Below are 22,267 nucleotides of genomic sequence, written 5' to 3' on the forward strand. Positions count from 1 at the left end.
CACTCATTTTCATTTTCAGGAACTATATCACGCTTTTACCGTCCTCTTCTGATGGTGTCTGCAGAAGAAAGACTGTGACATGGTGTGTATGTCTACTTTATCATCGTCTAAGATGCTTACGCTTTTAAAAATAATAATTTGTTTAACCATTAAACTTATAATGGTCTAAAACTCTAAAACAGACAATTGTTATCAATCTAAACTGTAAGTCAATTTGGATTTAAGTATCTGGTAAAGGATATACCAAAGGAACACGACTTTATTAAAATTGCCAAAAAGGAAATCATGTACATCATAATATGGTTATTATGGGATAATGGCATGGGAAAGGTTATGTTGAACACCGTGAAGTACACACAACTCCTGTGGAACGGAACGAGCACACAGATGACAGAGAACATTTAACGTTTCCTTATCATGTTTAAAGGATCCATGTCTTTTAGAATGTTTGTTAAAAAACGCCAGAAAGCAACCAGCACAGCATCACATTCAGTCCAACTGATGGGTTGAGCCATGGATCATGTGTTTGTGATAGCACCACGCAGTCCCCCTTCCCCACTGGCATCATACCAGAACTCAGTCCCACGTGGTGTAGCATGGTTTCCTCTGGCCTCAGCCTGCTCCTCCTGTCCCTGCAGAACGACGCCAACTGCGACTGCTACCAGACGGGGGACGGATACGCCAAGGACGCGCGGCTCAACTGTCCGTCGTCCCTGGTGGTGTCTCCGGACGGCACGCTGTATGTGGCCGACCTGGGGAACATCCGCATCCGGGCGGTGCGCCGCAACCAGCCGCCCACCGGTACGGAGACGTAGAACAGCACCCGGACGGGTTACAGCGTGAACCCTAATGTGAACCTGCAGCCAATACACACAAACGGGGGAGCGTGTTGATATGATCACTTTATTGATGAACGCGTGAGGCTTTGAGTCCAAATGTTATTCCATTACATTTGCTCCATTTCAATTTAATTAAATGCATCATCATCATGTCTTTTTGGGAATAGACGCTGCAGTATATCAGTATATCATAAAGGATAGGCATATTGTATATTGTCTGCATTAACTGCTAGATATACTTCCTTTGACCCTCTTCTGACCCTGGTTCCCTGGGTCCATTCTGATATATATCATCTGAGATGTTGCTTAGCAAGTAGAATGTAACGCTTGCCTATCTCAACACATCTCTCTCTCTCTCTCTCTCTCTCTCTCTCTCTCTCTCTCTCTCTCTCTCTCTCTCTCTGTCTCTCTCGCTCTCTCTCTCTCTCTCTCTCTCTCTCTCTCTCTCTCTCTCTCTCTCTCTCTCTCTCTCTCTCTCTCTCTCTCTCTCTCTCTCTCCAGGTTCTCTGGCTTCAGGTCCAAGTTCCTACGAGGTAGCCTCACCAGCCTCCCAGGAGCTGTACGTGTTTGACTCCAACGGAACCCACCAGTTCACCATGTCCCTTGTTACTGGCGATTACAAATACAACTTCAGCTACAGGTTTGTGTGTGCGTGTGTATGGCCTGAGCAATAGAAGTTCATGCATTGATTTTTTAAAAGCATCACAGTAGGGTACTGCAAGTGGTGCACCACAGTGCAAGTCTCATTCCAGTATTTTCAAAGCCCAAAGCACACTGTTGTTGGGACAGAATAAACACGCCCAAAATAGATGTGAGTCCTTTACCAAAGCACGCTAAAATAACATGTGCTTCGCGCCGTAAGAACAATTTGATTCAATGGGGTTTTTTTGGGTCGCGCTACAAATATGAAAATTCACCGTAGGTCCAAGCGATCCAGAAAACCTGTATAGCTGTTGTCATTTGGCACCTCTGCGTGCGAAGTCTGAGGACCGGCATTGCAAATTGTAACAGTATGCCAGCAGTCATATTATTTAACAGCTCCCAATTCCCATCCTTCATTTGTTTGGCTCAAAGAAATGTTGCTGTTAATCACACTTTCTGACCTGTCAAACTTAACGCGGCTATTACATTGCCAATGTATGAACATAATGTTTACGCCGTGGGCTATGAATTTCTAGTTTGCATTAGCGCACGCTGGCAGCTGTCAGCATTGTAGCTCACTCGGTCTTGTTCGGCTGGGGGTTTCTGTTATGGCCGCATGTCCGACTCATGTACCAAACTGAAACAAAGGGGGTTTCTCATTTAGGTTCGCCTGCTAATATCAGCGGGTTGATATTGCTGTCCGCGGGCATGGAGTCTGTTTCCCACGGAGGGGTCTTTTAAATTCAAACGCCTCCTCGCTAAACACCAGATACGTCTGTGCACCGTGTCCCCCGGAGTCCAGCGATGCATTTGAGTCCTGCAGACGACTAGATTACCATCTTGCTCTGTCTCTTCTCTCTTCTCTTTTTTCACCTTGCGGCAATTAGCAATGAGGAAGATGTAACTGCTGTTACCGACAGCAGCGGGAACACACTGCGCATCCGGAGAGACACAAATAGAATGCCGGTTCGAGTGGTTGCCCCCGACAACCAGGTAATATTCTATTGTCCATGGTTCAGGCGGATGTTACAAGCAGGAAAGGACGGCAGAAAACAAGCCATACATCATTGAATCATGTGGAGTAGTTTATGTCATGCAACATATTTCTAATGTATACAGCACTAAAGAGCAGTACAGGAACACTAGAAAAGAATACCTGTTAAGATGTTGCCATTGAAACCCAGTACATATTTGTGTGTGTGTGTGTGTGTGTGTGTGTGTGTGTGTGTGTGTGTGTGTGTGTGTGTGTGTGTGTGTGTGTGTGTGTGTGTGTGTGTGTGTGTGTGTGTGTGTGTGTGTGTGTGTGTGTGTGTGTGTGTGTGTGTGTGTGTGTTTCTGCGGCAGGTCATCTGGTTGACCATCGGGACCAACGGAGGACTGAAGTCCCTCACGGCTCAGGGACAGGAGCTGGTGTTGTTCAGCTACCACGGGAACAGCGGCCTCCTGGCCACCAAGAGCATCCAGATCGGCTGGACCACCTTCTACGAGTGAGCCCCAGGCCGGCTGCCCGCCACACACGCACCAGTAGAAACACGCAGCCCTCTATCTCTGTTGACACATCAACATCCCATCAGAGCACAATACTGACCTTTGCATCGCAATCCGTTCAAAGTGTCTCATTTAGTGTATAAATATGATTCCTTATCTTCCACACAGCTACGACAGCGAGGGCCGGCTGACCAACGTGACCTTCCCCACGGGCGTGGTCACCAACCTCCACGGAGACATGTCCTCCGGCTCCGTGGTGGTGGACATTGAGACATCGGGCCGGGACGAAGACGTGTCCATCACCACCAACCTCTCCTCGATCGACTCCTTCTACACACTCGTCCAGGGTGAGCCGGCGCTGGGGTTGTGTTGGTGGAGGTCTGCAGTGTGGTTCAGGGGTTCCCAGTCTTTCCCTTGGTCATCGGAACTGCAATAATAATAACCTATTGTTACAAGGTCCTCTAATCAGAGCGTTTAGAAAGAGCTTTAAAATGCAAGGCACAAGGCCGGACACCGTTCCGTCAAGATAAGCAGTGAAATCAAACAGTAGTAGGGGTCAGATACATAGAAGGAGCGTTCAAAAATATACCTATAACTATTGTAAAATAGATCAGTTTTGTAATATTTCTTTTTTCAAAGCTTGTGTTTTTATGTCAATGTCTTCAGTGGCGACAATTGGTTAAACACCTTCAATTGTGTGTGTTTGTGTGCCTGTGTGTGTGTGTGTGTGTGTGTGTTTGCGTGTGTGTGTGCGTGTGCGTGTGTGTGTATGTGTGTGTGTGTGTGTGTGTGTGTGTGCTGGTATGGGTAACATATCTGTTTGTTGGGAGGGATTTTTTTCATTTTTGGCGCAGTTATCAATCTCCTTGGAACTGCTTCATTATTCAGGAGTCTGTAAACATAAGAGCTTTGAGATCAATAGACTGATGAATGGTACAGTAAAAGATACACACACACGCACACACACACACGCACGCAGCTCCAGCGATAAAAAGGGATACATAATTAATGGCCCAATCTAGGTATTGGATTTTGAATAAAGTTTTTAACCTCAGATGTAAGTAACATTTTTGATTTACAGTTGGAGATGCTAACATTTGGGAGCAGTTCTCCCCCTGACTTATGGGCCGTCTTTACAGTCACTTGTCAATAATGATTGATCTCGTCCCCTGAGGCACTTCAAATGCCCCTTGCACATGCTTAGGACATAATTAGGCAGATATAAATGTCACTGCAATTATATGTTTCTCTTAGCCCCCCTCATGATCCTACCACTGTATAAACAGAATGTATACAACTGCCATGTGGAGCAATGCAGCAGGCATTAATGTACGAATGGAATCGATTTAGCTTTTTCTTTTAAAAGCTATAGAACTGAATAGAACCAGTTTTTCATCTGGATGTTTGTTGTTAGCTTTGATATTTTGATGTAAGTGATGGACATGTGTTGACAATTTAAAGATTTAAAACCTTGTGGAATCAGAACTCTGGTCAAGAGCCTTAAATATTCATATTGGAAATTAATTCCTCCATATTTTCACTGGAGTGAGCGCATCCCCCATGTGACTGGAGGTCATACTGTACGGGTCAGTAACAATGGGCTGTATGATGACCCAAGCTCTGATTTAAATTGAACCAAAGGAGCCGCAGCTTACTGGTCTGCATGTGTGCACAGGTGGAGACGATGTCAGGCTGGCATCCCCAGCATACAGTGTGGGAAGCAGCAGAGAAGAAGCAGCTTCTGCCCCACAGCAGGATCAATATCGATTGCAATCTGATGAGTTATTCAAACCCAACCACTCGTGGTTGGGTTTGAATAACTTCTCCCTGGATCCCCATGCATTATTTATACGTAGGCCTTCTCTCTCCCCAGCTACAGGAGGAAGTAGTGAATACGCCTAGGTGGGCTGGCCACCTCTCTCTCTCCTTCTCCCTCTCCCTCACTCTCTCTCTCACGCTCTCTCCTTCTATCTCTCAACCTCTCGCTTACCCTCTCTGCCCTCTCTGTTTCTTGGGAAATGAGAAATGAAGGGATGTATGTTGTGTGTGTCTGTGTATACAAATCATGGGGTTCTTAAGCTAAGCTTATGCGTTCTATGTTGGACAAAATAACTCTTGTACACCATTGTTTGTGGCTCATGGTGAACAGCAGCGTCTCATCATGGATCATGCTCTCCTTGCTTCTACCATCGCTGGTTATGGATCGCTGTCGTTAGTCATCTACGTTTTCGCCTTTTCCAACCGTTTATATGTCACTGTCAAACTCATCAATGATCAAATGTATTAAATTCATAAATGCTCATTTACAGGCAATGGTTAACAGACAAATACGATTCAGTAATCATACCCCGTCTGACATCTGAACCAGACATAGCCTTATTTTCAGCATCTTCATTTAGCTGAAATTAGAATTAAGTTATGATGATGATTCAATATTTCTGATGTGAATATGCTACAATATTGTCCAGATAAAAGCTATTCAAGCTAAGTATAAATTATCAAGAATGTTGACGCTTTTAGTTTGAGTGTATATATATTGTAATTAAATGCTACTTTAAAGAATAATATCCTCCAGGCTAGGTTGGTTCCATGAATGATTTCTTAAAATAAGACAATGTTTCCGATTGAAGACAGAGGGATTGCATATCCTAGAACAAGGGTGACAAGGCCTATCAAGTAACTTTAAATAATTTATAGTTTATTGATCTGGAATCCGATGATACATCAGCGGAAAAACGATTGTATCAAGTACAGATGAAATGCTAGCCACATAGGAGCCATTTACAATTGGCAAATGGTTTCAGGATGAATCATTGTTTTTGTCAAATAAAAATTTGCACCCAATTCTAATGAGTAGAAAACTATTATTACTATTCCTCCTTACTCATTACTACGTACTAATTACCACTACTATTACTACTAGTACAAAATATCCATTTGTAGCAATTGAAAAGGAATTGATTGCCCTGACTGTTTATCGCTGCAACACAAATGTTATCCATATATTTTATTCTTCAAATAATGTTTGCAGAATATAGATATTGTGAATCCAGTTTTCATGGCTAGAAAATGGGTGAGTGATGATGATGATGCTTTTCTTTCCCCACCAGACCAACTGCGCAACAGTTACGAGGTGGGAAACGACCATTCCCTCAGAGTCATCTACGCCAACGGGATGGAAACCCACTACCAGACCGAGCCCCACATCCTGGCAGGTAATGGCGGCCCTCAGGGCACACGCATACATCTGCACTGGACACGCCCGAGGTTGTTCCTTCATGTGGCGACTTGTAATTGGTATATCGGCGTGGAGAACTGAAAATATATATTGAGGTTGAAGGGTTAAACCACAGAATCCCACGTCGCAAGATCTTTTGAAAGCAAAGCAACATTTACGTCATTATGGGCTCCGAGTCGGACGCTGACCGGGGGTAATTATGGCCGGACTCCGATGACGGAAACGTTTCAGGCACAGTCACACACAGCTCCGAATCCACTCAGGAGTCTAGCCTACTGCTTGGTCTGATGCCTCCATTGGCTTTAGGACGGGAACGCGGAGTCCAGTGGCGCTGGTTCTATGTGTGGTACTGTGCTTTACGATAAGGATCCTAATGGGCAGTGTGTGACGTAGCAGTGCGACACCCTGCTGTTTACCCCTCGCTAGGCGCCGCCAACCCCACCGTGGCCCGACGCAACATGACACTGCCGGGCGAGAGCGGGCAGAACCTGGTGGAGTGGCGGTTCCGGAAGGAGCAGACCCGCGGGAAGGTGATCGTGTTCGGGAGGAAGCTCCGGGTGAGTCCCTGCTGCCAGGCCCACATGACGGGGAGCTCCAACGGGATCAGCTCACACTACGAGATGGATGTTAAATCCATCCAAGGCACACAGCATCTTCCGTTGGCCATTTAAACAAGGTTATTTGGAGGATGTTAATCAAGAGAAACATGGATTTATTTTGGATTAGTCTCCATTAAAACAATGCTCACTATTATTCATTAACTCTCAAAGGGATGTTTCTGCTGGTGCAGTGAGATGGGCCTTGGTTCAAAATAGTCCCATGCATAACCTTTGTAAAATAGGTATGGTTTTAATCCTACTGGTAATTGAAGTGTACAATGGTTTACATTCCAACACATAATAAGATGAAATTATTGAAAGATTCTCTAATTAATTATTTATACAAAGCAGTTTTTCATACAAACCAAGGTTCTGAATTGACCTCTTGGAAAAGTAAATTGTGGATGTCAGAATCTTTTATGAATGCAAGTCCTTCATCGGGCCGGCCTTTAAGGCAGCATTCAACGCGGTGAGATTTAAGCTCTGCCCTGCGCTTTTAATAACACCAAGGTCAGCAATTGATTGGATCATCACTAAGATTACATGGGGGCACTTTCAATCTGCAAAATGATATTCTCCCCCCGAAAGGAGATGGCAGAGCTTCAGCAGGATGGTTGGCCAGGATCCCAAAGCTGCCCTGCTGCTGGCCAGCGTCCCGTTGCTCTTGAGCTTTGTTTGCTTATCATCCATACATCGCTCTTATCTGCTCTCACCTCCAGGCCTCCAGTGTTAATGTCTAGTGGGACGAGTGTCCAAAGGGGGAGAAATGACTCCAGCGTTTTTTTTTCAGAAAGACTCCATCTTAAATGTAATGACTCCATCGGATAGTGATTCCCCTCTTTGGCAACTATTCCTCGGGGCCTCTGAATTAGGTGGAAAAACGCTTCAAATTATCATTACTATTGAGCTGCTCCTTGCAAGCACCAAGCACATTCCAAGCACCACACAGGCATCAATCCCGCACCAGAGGAGGATTTATAGCTGTAAGAACCTCCTGGTTGATCCAGAGGTTAACAAACGTCCTTCTCTTGCCAAACACAGGATAGACTGGTGCCAGCCCTCAGCTACACTACTTGGTAAACAAGGGTGTTCTTTACAAATTGATCAGTCATGAGGAAACCGAACAGGTAAACTGTGGCTTTAAGGGCCTCCCATCACTGAATCCTCATAAGATAACACTTTGTAACGACTACAAAACTACAATCTGTGATGATGGCTTTGTTAGGTTGCCTTGTCTTTAGTTATTATTACAATCGCAATATAAGTGACAAAATGTCTGCAATAAACGATAAAACTATAATGATATTACGGAAGGATTTTAATCTCAGGACTACCGTCATCACATTAAAAAGTCACTGTTTACAACCAAATATAAATTCCTTTTTAAACATTGAGGGAATACTCACTCATAACACATACCTCACGGCCACCGTGTTTATAATACCATAAGATTGTAAACTGAAAATGCTGTGATTCGTCTTGAAACACAGGGCATAGGGGTTTTGGATAACAGTGGAGTGTACCCCAAAACACATGCTAGTCTACTAACTAATTAATGAAATAGCTCATAATCTCTGTTCATGCGCTGATCAGCCACAGTTGGTGGTTTTTGACAGTGTCTGCATATTTGGTTCTATTGACAAACTTGTGCATCGGTACTACTCGTATGTCACGTGAGGACAAATGATTGTGAATTCGGATCCATATTTCCAAATACATAATTGCATTTAGTTGTTCTATGTAGAGCTATGCGCAGATAAACAAAACAAAGATAAACAATGATTATGGACGTGATAAAGGTTATGTCTGTTTTAACCTTCAGTAGACGTGGGAGCTGACTTTGCCAAAATACATTTTCAGCAAATTTCCTTTAGTAGATGATTGAATCATTGAGATTATTTTGATATTATGCATTAGGTTTTATTACAATTTCTTTATTTTCTAACATAAATGAAATGTAGTTTTTGTTCAGTAGCCTTTCCATACACATTTCATCAAGGAACATTACCCTTTGATTCCTTTTGATGTATGATTTAAAGTAAACCACTATGACAATTAAAAAAATGCTCTTTGGAATGAGAATTCTAGGAAGGAGTGGGTGGGGATTCTCCATGGTAACGGCCCTAACTTTGTGATATATCTTTCTAAGTTAGTACACATCGTTGAGTAAGAGTGTTATAATGAGTGATGTGGTATATGAAATCCATCACGCAACTAGGCGTAATACAATTAGTGTCTGAGTGTGTTCATTGCGACATCGAAGTGGATACTTTGCAAAGAACATGACTTGAGTTCAGAGCACAAATGTTTGAAACTGGGTGATAAAGAACGGCTAAACATTGGATTTGACGCTTCTTTCTGAACGACGCTGTTATTTGAATAACATTGACACAATGCCACAGTTCACTATGTGTAACACAGGGCCACTGCCACTGTAAAACAACATTGTGTTTGTGGGGCTTTTCCAGGTAAATGGCAGGAACCTGTTGTCTGTGGATTACGACCGCTCTCTGCGAACCGAGAAGATTTACGATGACCACCGCAAGTTCCTCCTGAAGATCATCTATGACACCCAAGGCCACCCGTCACTCTGGGTGCCCAGCAGCAAGCTGCTGTCTGTCAACCTGACCTACTCCAGGTACCCGCCTGCAGTAACATGGCTGCTGACAGCCGGCTCCCCTCCCTCATTGTGTTGTGCTCACTCTCCGCTCCATCAGCTGGCTCCCAGGGACCACACTCTGGGCTCCTCTGCTCTCTGGATTTGTATGCAACATTGCCACACAGTACAACTTGATTTGCCTTAGACTGCAATAATTCAAGATAAGAAGAGATGAGACTTCATGCGTCCCCTGATATGAGATATATACACATACTGGTGGCTGGGGTTTGGGAGAAGAGTAAGATAAGGAATAGAAGAAATCAACTTTATGTTTACGATGTATATGTATGAGCTGGGGTCCAGTTGTATGGATTGATAAGCAATTGATTACAGGTGACGTAGGTAAGATTCAGGGGTTATAACGATACAGAAACAATTCTGCTGTCTATGCCCCATTTCTCCCTACTTTCTCAGACAATGAGAAGTGTTGCATTCATGCACCTTTGACTGATAGGAGAGATGGATTCCCCAAACCAATTATGGAGCAGATGCCCTGATTGTTCAGAATTGAGCAGGGACTGATCTAAAATCGGAATAGGCCCAAACAGAAGCAGGCAGAGTCGATTCACAATTTGCATTCCACTAACCAAGCAGATAGATGGCTATGACATTCTTAAAGAATTACACTCAAATAATAGCTTCTAAGTACGGAGGCCCTCTAGGGTCACATGATGAAAAACAAAAAAATAAAGTGTTAAGCTGTGCGATAAGTAAAGCGTGCGAATGGATTGGTAAAAGACGAACGGATTGGTAAAGCGTGTGAACGGATCGGTAAAAGAAGAACAGATTGGTAAAGCGTGCAAACAAATGTATTTGGAAGGGTGCGAACGGATTCAGAAAGCATGCGAACGGATTCGGAAACGACGTGCACGGATTTACAATCCACATGGCCTCCTTAGTTCTTCAGCACATGGAGCGGCCTTGGTCTGCCGTGACCACTTACGTTAGGGTAAGTGGTCACCGCTTAAGGAGCATATATCACACACAGTCAAACAACCTCTCATAAAAACACAAAACACAAAGCCTACTCAATAACCCTGATTCACCGGCATTAAATTTGCCTTCAAAATGAGATGAATTGGATTAAGTGGGAAGAAGAGGTCACCCTGGTCCAGGCAGGTCCATCTCCTTGAGAGAAGGGCTTGTGGGTTGCAGCAAATTATTTTTTAGTTTTGATCATGTGAACCCAAGGGGGCTCTGTACTTAAGTCTTTCCTACAAAAAGCAACATGTGTTCATATTGAAGGTATGTTTAGGTAGATGGTTAAGCCCTGGTGGTCAACATCTGTGTGTTTCTGTGTGTTTCTGTGTGTGTGTGTGTGTGTGTGTGTGTGTGTGTTTGTGTGTGTGTGTGTGTGTGTGTGTGTGTGTGTGTGTGTGTGTGTGTGTGTGTGTGTGTGTGTGTGTGTGTGTGTGTGTGTGTGTGTGTGTGTGTGTAGTACTGGTCAGGTGACTGGCCTACAGCGGGGTCCCACCACAGAGAAATGGGAGTACGACCTCCAGGGACGAATCGTATCCCGGGTGTTCGCCGACGGAAAGACCTGGGGCTACACCTACCTGGACAAGGTAAACACACCCTCACCCTGTCACTCTGTCACTGGACAAGGTAAATACACCCTCATCGTGTCACCAACATGTTTTGTACGTTGCATATGCATTATGTAGGTGTATTAATACACCCTCATCCTGTCACCAACTTGTTTGGCAGTTTGCATAAATAAACCCTGAATGAATGTTTTATAACAATGTCCGAGTGTTAGCGTGGACTAGTCCTTCAAGGTGGTCATTGAACGAAGAGCTGGAAGAGCTATAATATATGCAACTGTGATCCTGATGAAGACCAAAACCATTGATTACTTACATCAAACCTCGCAGAACACATGCTATGCAATGGGCTCTGTGTATTTGCGTGAATCAGCACCAAGCGTGGACCAGACCAGCTGTACCAGCGTTTTCAGTTTATCGTCCGGGCTGCAAAAAACCGTCCGCACATGTATAAAAAAAAAAAAAACTTTGATATTCAGCTTCTCGGCTTCCAGGTCTTCATTAAAAGCAGGTCTTCTTGACATGCATGTAACCCTTGTTCTATGCACAGAATCAGCTAGCCTTGCATCCAGATAAGAGCGAGACACACGCTCAGTAGGAAGAAATATAAACCAGGGGAAGCAACGCAAGAGGGAGAGGAAGGAACAGCAGAGATTGCTTTGGATATATTATCTAATAGCTGTGTTTGTACATGTGTCCGTGCTTGTGTTTGCATGTGTGTGAGAGTGTGTGTTTTCTCCCATTTAGGCGCATTGGTTTGTGTCTGTGGTATGTGCAAGTGCGTGTGTTTGTAAGTGTGTATGCGTGTGTGTGCTCGTGTGTGTGTGCGTTTGATGGTGAGCATGCATTTGTGTGTGCGCACGTGTGTGTGTGTGTGTGTGTGTGTGTGCGGTGAGCTTACACAGGAGTCTTGTAAGTCAGACGTGAGCCACCAGAACAAGGACCTGGAGGAGTTGTAGAGGCTTAGCCGAGCCGTGTTGGGGAGGAGCGGGATCAAACAACCGCCGACAATGGCAGAGTGACGTAGAGGGGGGAGATTATCATTTGACTTCAACCTCTCTAGTCCACTTCCTAAAACATCCCCGGTAATCCCCTTTAATCGGTGAGACCTTGCTGGATTAAAACACACATGGTCCAATGAGAACCCAGAGTTTTCCGATTGCTTTTGTTTCTGTTATGGATACATTTTTATACGGTTGTCCATCAAAAAGGTATTTTGGATGATATTAGAGAAATTGAGAATAGCATGCAAACACACACTGGGTAAGGAGCATATATCACACACAGTCAAACAACCTCTAGTTTCATGGTTGGGTTTGACTCTCATCTCCTCTGTACATTTAAGCAGACATACAGCACAATCACCAAGTTACATTTATTGTTCATCCTTTTCTGAAAATGCGAGTGGGATGATGCAACATGCTGTTTGTTTGGGAGACGGGTGGAGATAAGTAGACTTAATGAGAGTGCAATAACTAGAAAAACTAAATTATGTGTGTACTTTCAAAATGTAGGCAAAAAGAAAATAACAAATACAGAGACTTTTAACGGATTTGTTGTCGTTTATTTTCCATTTCCCAGAAGAGAAGTTCAGATGCAGAATGAGTTTATCTCAGTCTAGCTATAGATCAAGGACTCTGACACTATCAAGAAGACGGCAGATTAGTCTAATGATGGATTCTTCAGGCTGCTGAACTGATTAGCATTTGATACATTTTGAATCCACCCACAGGGCTCAAGACATTTTCAAAAACTTATAATGTGGATGCAAGGCCGATTCTGCAATGGTGAAATCGGTTAAAACAAAGGATTTATTGAAGTAACGCTTCAAAAAGGAAAACTACAATATCACGGTTGAATGCTGTGTGGAGGAAGTCACTAGCTTTGGGATCAACTCTCAGTCCGAGACTGACTGGGTTACGGTAGGGCTCCAATGTAAAGTGGTGCGCACACCATACGAGCCACGGAGCGCCGCGTCGGCACGTAGCAGAAAGGCCTGCCCATGCTGTACGCAGCGGCGTTGGGAGCACTCTCAGTGTAAACACGTCCCGCTTAGGTTACGACTCGCGGCGGAAGAGGCGGTGTAGAGAATGTGCAGTGTTTCAATAAAGAGCGGCGCAGCAATAGTGCTATGCAAAGAGCATAATAACACGCACACGCTTTTCTGGATGGTATGTGACAAGGACATGCCAATACTGCAAGAGACCAGGGAAAAGATTGGGGCTAACAGATGACTTGGGGTGCCACCCAATGAAAACTTTAGTGGCAATAGTGACACCAGTAGACCATCTGAGGTCTGAGTCCTGCACCTCTGCAGTTGTGGAAAGGGTTCTCCCATTGAGTGGTTTCTGCCAAAGTTCCAGGGAACAATGTGTTGGTGGGCACACACAGATCAATCATTATTTTAATAATATATATTGCCAGCTACATCATCTGGCACTAGTCAGGCCTGAACTTTCACCAAAAAACAAAAGTAAACTTTCTCAGTTTTCTTTGTGTTTGTTTGTTATTGTGGAGCCATGAGAGCATCCGTCTTCCTGATGGAGAAGTGACAGGAAAGGGGGAGAGAGAAAGGAGGAACTTTTTTCTATTTCACTTTTTTGAGTGACACTTTGAAGAGAACACCAAAAACATGAATTGCGTCTTAAATTAATAAAATATGTGGCGAGAGACGGGGGGCGTAAAGGTATGGGGTGCAGAAATGGGGGTTATAAAAAGGGAAACAAAGGGAAAACTTGGGATCATTACCCTGGAAAGTCTCCCACTCCATTATCCAGCGCGCCCCATTCTCTTTATCCACGGACCTGGCCCCCACAAACAGCAACCACGAGGATCACAGCATGCAGGAATAGCAACAGACCTACATGTGAAATTAATATTCCAAATGATGCCTGGAATGGAGTGTTTTGCTAAAAATATACACGCTAAAAGGTTTGTAGTGGGACTTGTATAAGGCTGTATGTACGCAGTGTGATTTCATCAGATAAAAGCTAACACCTATAAAGCTAGTAGTGCACCATTCATCCATTCTATGACGCACTTGAATTACTTTAAATTATCCTCAGAAAGGTTTCCTCCTTGCGGAGACAAACGAAGTGCTCTCGCTGTGTTCTAATCTAATCTTGAAAGAACAACAAATACCTTCTCAATTCCTAACTCTAGTTTACAACATTTTGGGACTTACTACTGCTGCAGCAATGCAACATGTTGAGACTGGCTACTACAGCAATACAACATGTTGAAATGGCTACGACAGCAATACAACATGTTAGGACTGACTACTACAGCAATACAACATGTTGAGACTGCCTACTACTACAGCAATACAACATGTTGAGACTGGCTCCTACTACAGCAATACAACATGATAGGACAGACTAATACTATATCAATACAACACAATAGGACTGACTAATTCTCCAGCAATACAATATGTAAGGGACTGGCTGACTAATACAACACTTTGGGGCAACCACATCCAAATAAACAATAATCTTTGCGATTAGCTTCTCACTAAGTTTTTAAAGTGCACACAACCTTAATCATCACTCGTAAGGTTTTTATTTAAGATTGTGCACAAATAATAGTGTGCCTAATACAAAGATGGTTTCAATTGTATATCCCATTTGTCTACAAAATATGGTTTAGTCTGGTCAACACAGGCTTAAAGCATTTTGATTATGCGCGCCATTGAAAGAAATGTGCTGTTATGTGGAACATTAATTAACAGCAGCTGCCAAAAGTGTAGAGAAAAGTAGTTGATGCCCAGAAATAGCGATGAACGGCACTCTGACTTGACTGAAAGATAATTCAGATATGGCTGTCCTAATTTATTATAATGCAAACATTCATATATTAGGATTATTTAAAATATGATTATAGATTAAATAACATATTATTCATATTGATTAATTGAGCCTGATAGTGTGATTCATACATAATACATAAACCATGATCATTTTAACTGACATCTAACGGAGATAAGCTAATTACTGGGCAGCGATTCCAAGAGCAAGATTTTGCAGAACATTTACTCTGAGTAAATCGCATTTTCAATTACATTAGGCAACAATATTTTATTTGTGATTAAATGTTGTCTTTAAAAAGAGAAATCTTAATTAACATTATTTTCACACACGCTTGATGAATTTCCAAACATTGGATTGCTAAATGCATTGTTTTGAGGAACATTGTCAACTAGAAACTGCATTTCCTGCAGAAAATGCGGTGAGTGCTGTAGTGCAAAGTGAGGTTGAAAATATTTTTCGATAAAGCCACATAGAATGAGACATAAAGAAACGTTAAATGGCTTAATTCAAGTGAAGGGATTTGAAAAAAAGTTAAAAAGTCTAAATGGAGTAAACAATTTAAACATACACAGGATTTAAGAAAATTTAAATGGTTGGAAACAAATAAAGTGGCAGCTGAATGAAAAGCGCAAAGCATTGCTAAAAATGCAGAAATGTAAAGTGAATTGAACTGAATTATCTGAAAGGTCCAATGTATTGCCCTGCTCTGTTGGCAGGGCGTGCGTGCGTGTGTGTGTATTTAAGAGAATAGCGAGCCGGTGCGTGATTAACAGTAGCCCACAGAGTGGGAAAAACAGCCGAATCTGGCAACAATGCTGAACGTCCTCACACTCCAGCGTTAACGTAAATCAATGAGACCAGCTGAAAACGAAGCCGGTATGAAACTAATTCCGTCATATATTATTGAAGATACAAGTGTGTAGATTTGTTAAATGGTTTGAACGAAGATAAACGCTTGAAAATTGATTTAGTTATGTCTTAAACAGTTGAAGTCAAAAAAATAATCTTAAAAAGTATCAAATAGTTAAAAAATCGGAAAAAAACACGCGTTTCCAATCTATTCTGAATATTTTAAAATCTGAATGGAGTCTCTAGGTGAAAAATTTACGAAGGAGATAGGTCCCAAAGTTTGTAGAGACTAGGGCTGGCCCGAATGCCATTTTTCAGGCTTCGGATACTCGTTGGTTTTTCCGAGCGAATATTCGAATACTCGTTCCAGAAAAAAACACCATCAAAAACAACATTAATAATCCCTATATACTCCCTGGAACCGATTTTGACAGTATCTGCATATTTTGTTGAAGATTTAATAGCTTTTGAACGTTAATTAGTAGGCCTAAGTAGGTTGAAGTTCCTTAGTTTTTCCCCGTGAAAGCGAACAGCTGTTGCTCCGTTCCAAATCAGCTGTTCTCTGCCATCTCAGCCCTTACGGGAGCTTTTCAATTCATCCTGGAACGTGCATCTTTTCAGAGAATTTGTACAATAAATCCATAACAAATACCGAATATTGATTGTCTTATGTGTCCATATTATATCCATTATATTGACCGGGTATTCCCAAGACGCTCACGCTCTGCAGCAAGCCAGTCACAGTTGATTGGCGCGGCGCTGTACTGCGAACGTAAACAAACAACTAAGCTAAGGTTTTAAGCATTACTTTTCCTCCAGAGATCCCGCTAATGTTGTGTTATAAAGTAAAGGGAAACAAGATATCTATTCTTCCTCCACCTCTCTCGCTTCTCTGCTTGGTGTCGCTGACGCTTATAGTTTGCCTCCCTCACTCTGGTAACGTCACGTGCGTGAAAAAAAAAAAAAACGATGCTCCGAATACTGATTTAAGCTTTGAATACAAATTTTCCGAACGAGTATTTGAATATTCGAATAATTCGGGCCAGCCCTAGTAGAGACAAAGAGGAAAGAAAGAAAGAACTAGAAATTTGATTTCCTGCAGAAAACGCGTGTTAATGCTGACGGCTGAATGAGAAGCGCAAAGCATTGCTGAAAAAATGAAGAAATGTAAAATGAATGAACTGAAGAATCAGAAAATAGCAGTAGTAGTAGCTGAAGTAGTACTACCAAGTATAAGTAGTAGTTGCTGAAGTAGTAGTAGTAGTAACTGAAGTAGTAGTAGCTGAAGTATTAGTAGTAGCTGAAGTAGTAGTAGCATCTGACATAACAGTAGTAGCTGAAGTAGTAGAAGCTGAAGTAGTTGTAGCTGAATTAGTAGCTGAAATAGTAATATAAGTAGCTGAAGTAGTTGTAGCTGAATTAGTAGCTGAAATAGTAATATAAGTAGCTGAAGTAGTAGTAGTAGTAACTGAAGTAGTAGTAGCTGAAGTATTAGTAGTAGCTGAAGTAGTAGAAGTATCTGACATAACAGTAGTAGCTGAAGTAGTAGAAGCTGAAGTAGTAGTAGTAGCTGAAGTAGTAGTAGTAGCTGAAGTAGTTGTAGCTGAATTAGTAGCTGAAGTAGTAATATAAGTAGCTGAAGTAGTAGTAGTAGTAGCTGAAGTAGTAGGTAGTAGCTGAAGTAGTAGGTAGTAGCTGAAGTAGTAGTAGAAGCTGAAGTAGTAGTAGTAGCTTGATTGGCACATTTTCTACAAAAAGGTGTTGCTTTGTGACCGATATATCAAGGAATATTGTGTGTCAATGCACGAGGGGAAAATTACTTGAATCCATCTTAGAAAAAGGCTGTACCATCAGAACATTTAGAAAAGGGGAGCAGTGAAGAATATCTGAATGCAATGTGCCTAGGACAGATGCTGGCAACTGTTTTCCTGTTACTCTTTATCCCTTAATGTCTCCCTCTCTCTATCACACACACGCACACGCACACACACACACACACACACACACACACACACACACACACACACACACACACACACACACACACACACACACAAACACATATTGTTTGTGCGAGTGTATTGCAAACTAGACACACACAGATGCCTCCGCACCGCCCGCCATATGTGAGAGGTCATGGGGAACCTAATTAAAGGCGGCCGGTGAGAGGCTAATGCCTGTTCTGCGCTCCATTACCCAGCTTCACATGCTGATCATACAGACCTAATCGCCCTCCTCATTGTCCTTTTATTTCTGTCCCCTGTTTGCCAGATCTATTGAAAACGCTCTGTATTTATTGTTAGGCCCAACACTGCTTTAGCACGTAAACATGCAGACATTCAAAGTACAACACAGTACCAACAGGAGCTACATTCAATGATCAATTGAATATCACTCACTCTGCAATCAGCTCATTTCTGATTCTATTTTGTAGTAGACGTTACATGGAGTCAGATCTCGGCCTTGGTAAAACATTGCTCAACAATGCACACATTCTTCTGTCAAGATATTTATCTTCTTTAAACATGGCTCTCTTTACACAAGGGAAATATTTACATTCTGCCAACCTTTCATAATCTCACGAGCCCCTCTACATGAGGGGGCTTAATGTATAAATCTGTCCCAACAAATTTCTTAACTGTGAGGTTTTGTAAATCCATGTGGTCGGATTCAGAATCCCTGCACTGGGATTGGTAATCTGTGCAAATGCATCCATCCAGGCAATGTAATGAGGTGATCCGACCCCTTGCCTCATGGTGGGAATGCTTACAAAGGTGAACAGAACCCCCCGGGGACATAGGTACCACAGGTTACCGACTGAAACCCCTCACAGTGTCCCCCCCCAGTCCCCTTAACAGACGTGTTCCCCTGGTTTCCCCCCCTAACAGACGTGTTCTCTTGGTTCCCCCCAGTCCCCCTAACAGACGCGTTCTCCCGGTTCCCCCCAGTCCCCCTAACAGACGTGTTCTCCCGGTTCTCCCCAGTCCCCCTAACAGACGTGTTCTCCCGGTTCCCCCCAGTCCCCCTAACAGACGTGTTCTCCCGGTTCTCCCCAGTCCATGGTGCTGCTCCTGCACAGTCAGCACCAGTACATCTTTGACTACGACGCGGGGGACCGGCTGTCAGCCGTGACCATGCCCAGCGTGGCGCGCCACACCATGCAGACGGTGCGCTCCATCGGCTACTACAGGAACATCTACAGCCCCCCTGAGAGCAACGCCTCCGTCACCATCGACTACTCCGAGGACGGACAGGTGCGTGGGGTGCAGAGGGGGGCTCCCTGGTCTCTGTGTAGGATGTTCAGCAGCCTGGATTAAGAACACTGGGACTGTCGATCCCAGGTCTTCCATAGGATCTTCCAGGCAATTGCCCTTAAAGTCGCGATTCTTGCATCAATTTAAATCAGTGTGTGTGTTTGGATGAGGGCTGGTTGTGCAGCCTCACCTGGCCTCAGAGTCCAATCAGACTCAGCCAGGTGAGGCTGCTCAAACCAGCCATCATCCACACACACAATCCCACAGCCAGATACAACGATTCTCCACTGATACGTTACATTAGCTTCAAAATTCTTGAAAAAATAATACCTGAACTTACTTGCTTATGTAGAAAGAAATTCTCAATCGTAAATCAAAACAGATATTAACATGTTGGTCTCATCATTTCACTCTTTGATGGAATAATTATTGTCTGCATTGAATTTCTGAATATTTGAATCAACATGTACAGGGAATAGTTATGAAATCGACGTAAAACCGAATGAGGTTCATTCATTTTACAGTTTTTTTTATCGCTGGCCTTAATTGTATATTTCAGAGGGATAGCTAAACACAGCTATTCAGATCCAGTTGAACAGCTGCCTTTGAGTGCCGTCCCTTTCATCTCCTTGTTTGAATCTGAAAGCGGTTCATTCTAGCTGTGTGACATATTGATTTGTGTCCTTGTCAACAGCTCCTCAGAGTTGCCCACCTGGGAACCGGTCGTCGTATCCTGTATAAGTATCGCAGACAGGTACTGCCGAATTGGAAGCTTCACTTCTATTGTTGATTATTTTTGTACATTTATGCCCTCGACCCTTTTCCCCCCATTTCCTCTCAAACTATCCTGCTCCCAATAATCTCAATACCATTTATAAATACTGTGTTTGTTTCATAGGTACCTGCTTATCTCGCCTTTGAGAGAACTTCCTCATCCCTATTCCATAAACCCAAAGTATTCCCTGTACTGACGTGACTGTGGCTCCGCCCCCCAGAACAAGCTGGCGGAGATCCTGTACGACTCGACGCGGGTCAGCTTCACCTACGACGAGACGGCGGGCGTGCTGAAGACGGTCAACCTGCAGAGCGAGGGCTTCATCTGCTCCATCCGCTACCGACAGATCGGCCCGCTGGTGGACCGGCAGATCTTCCGCTTCAGCGAGGACGGCATGGTGAACGCCCGCTTCGACTACACCTACGACAACAGCTTCAGGGTGACCAGCATGCAGGCCGTCATCAACGAGACGCCGCTGCCCATCGACCTGTACCAGTTCGACGACATCTCGGGGAAGGTGGAGCAGTTCGGGAAGTTTGGCGTCATCTACTACGACATCAACCAGGTGAGCGCGGGCGACCTCGAGGTCGCTGGCCGCGTCGGCCCCCACTTGATCACAAAGTCGGAGGCGTGCGGACGGAGGAGATCCATTGGAGTGCACCGTCCGATCTTTTGCTTGAACCCTTTTCACCTCAGATGTGCTGGAGAGATGAGCAGATAAGAAATGTGTATCTTCGTGACCGAATGCTAAAAAAGATACTTAAAAAGTGTACAAGATAAAAACAAATATAATCATTTCACAGTTGAAATTCAGAGAAATGTAAACATTTCAACCAAGGAATCATGCTCACATTTGGTCCCGTTTGAACGGCAGATCATTTCCACGGCCGTGATGACCTATACCAAGCACTTTGACCAGCACGGCCGCATCAAGGAGATCCAGTATGAGATCTTCAGGTCGCTGATGTATTGGATCACCATTCAGTACGACAACATGGGGCGGGTCACCAAGCGAGAGATCAAGATCGGCCCGTTCGCCAACACCACCAAATACGGCTATGAGTACGACGTGGACGGGCAGCTGCAGACCGTGTTCCTCAATGAGAAGATGATGTGGAGGTAGGACCGCTCATCCTGGACACAGGGACGTCAGGGTCCTCTCCCCACAAGCCTCAGCCTCTTATGTTGTGGTGTTAACATCAACTAAGGCTGTTTGAACATTTACCGCTAGTTATTGAATTACAGTCATTTGTGTACACTTTAAATTCCCATTGCATGGAAACACTTTTGATAGTGACATAATAATGCAAAGATTTCCTAACAAAACACATATTAATTGTGTAAATAATAACAAATGTGTGTTTACTGATCTGAACTTCCCTTGAAAATTAATGCAATTTGGGTCCTTTTGAAATCAGTACTTTTGTGTGTAGGGGATTGTAATATTATGGGATGGTCATGAAGATGCACAGACAACCGAAAACCGACCCTTGTGGTTGTGTTGTACAGTACTGCCCTGCGGTGCCCTCACCCTGCCCCCCTTTGGTTCAATGCAGGTATAACTACGACCTGAACGGTAACCTGCACCTGCTGAACCCCGGCAACAGCGCTCGCCTCACCCCGCTGCGCTACGACCTGCGGGACCGCATCACGCGGCTGGGGGACGTCCAGTACCGGCTGGACGAGGACGGCTTCCTGCGGCAGAGAGGGGCCGAGATATTTGAATACAATTCAAAAGGTGAGTGTGGGAGGGAGGCGAGTATTTGGTGTCTCTGCACTTGATATCCGACGGCCCAATCAATACTGTGGATTATTATTCTGGACTGCACTTCTGTATCTGTTTGATATTCAATGAAAAGTACAGAAGAGACGTCTTGCGGTGCATCACACTATTATGCAGAAGTGGCCAGGGGTGTTGTCAAGAGGTTCAGCTGCAATACAGTCAGGTCATATTGGGTTTCTATGTGGGTTATTTATGTATACAGTATAAATATATACAAGCATATATCAGCTAGTGAGTAGAGAAGCTCAATGAACACAGAATATCAAAAGGGGCAGCCATAGCTCAGGAGGTTAGTTAGTGATTGCTAGTTCGATCCCCAGCTCCTCGAGGTGTCCCTGAGCGAGGCTCCTCACCCATAACTGCTCCTGACGAGCTGGCTGACGCCCTGCGGGGTTGACTCTGTGTCAGCAAAATGCCCTAAATGTGAATGTCAATGTAAACATTAAGAAGAGTGCTGCCCCCCTAGAAGCGCCTGGCTGTTGCCCCTGCCTCACCAGTGGCTCTCCCCCTCTGCAGGTCTTCTGGAGCGGGTCTACAGCAAGGCGGCCAGCTGGACCATCCAGTACCGCTACGACGGCCTGGGCCGCCGCGTGTCCTCCAGGAACAGCCTGGGCCAGCATCTACAGTTCTTCTACGCCGACCTCAACTACCCCACTCGGATCACACATGTCTACAACCACTCCAGCTCCGAGATCACCTCGCTGTACTACGACCTGCAGGTAACCCCCCCCCCCCCGGAGCCCCTCAGAGACCCCCGCTAGCCTGTCCACCTCCAGGTCCTTTGAGCC

General features: G+C 44.1%; 1 protein-coding gene across 2 annotated transcripts in view; it reads left to right on the top strand.

Moving 5' to 3' along the window:
• Positions 1-22,267, top strand: part of tenm3 (teneurin transmembrane protein 3) — a 140,828-nt gene that overhangs the window by 112,494 nt on the left and 6,067 nt on the right. For both annotated transcript variants that reach the window (XM_056585538.1, XM_056585529.1), the window contains 15 exons: positions 639-801; positions 1,341-1,479; positions 2,369-2,474; positions 2,826-2,968; positions 3,138-3,316; positions 6,080-6,184; positions 6,634-6,764; positions 9,275-9,444; positions 10,904-11,030; positions 18,724-18,921; positions 19,616-19,675; positions 19,917-20,261; positions 20,571-20,815; positions 21,253-21,434; positions 21,996-22,198. In XM_056585538.1, coding sequence (XP_056441513.1) covers positions 639-801; positions 1,341-1,479; positions 2,369-2,474; positions 2,826-2,968; positions 3,138-3,316; positions 6,080-6,184; positions 6,634-6,764; positions 9,275-9,444; positions 10,904-11,030; positions 18,724-18,921; positions 19,616-19,675; positions 19,917-20,261; positions 20,571-20,815; positions 21,253-21,434; positions 21,996-22,198 — 2,496 coding nt within the window. The remainder of the gene's footprint in view (positions 1-638; positions 802-1,340; positions 1,480-2,368; positions 2,475-2,825; positions 2,969-3,137; positions 3,317-6,079; positions 6,185-6,633; positions 6,765-9,274; positions 9,445-10,903; positions 11,031-18,723; positions 18,922-19,615; positions 19,676-19,916; positions 20,262-20,570; positions 20,816-21,252; positions 21,435-21,995; positions 22,199-22,267) is intronic.

Source organism: Gadus chalcogrammus, chromosome 3 (genome assembly GCF_026213295.1).
Source record: "Gadus chalcogrammus isolate NIFS_2021 chromosome 3, NIFS_Gcha_1.0, whole genome shotgun sequence".
Classification (NCBI taxonomy): domain Eukaryota; kingdom Metazoa; phylum Chordata; class Actinopteri; order Gadiformes; family Gadidae; genus Gadus; species Gadus chalcogrammus.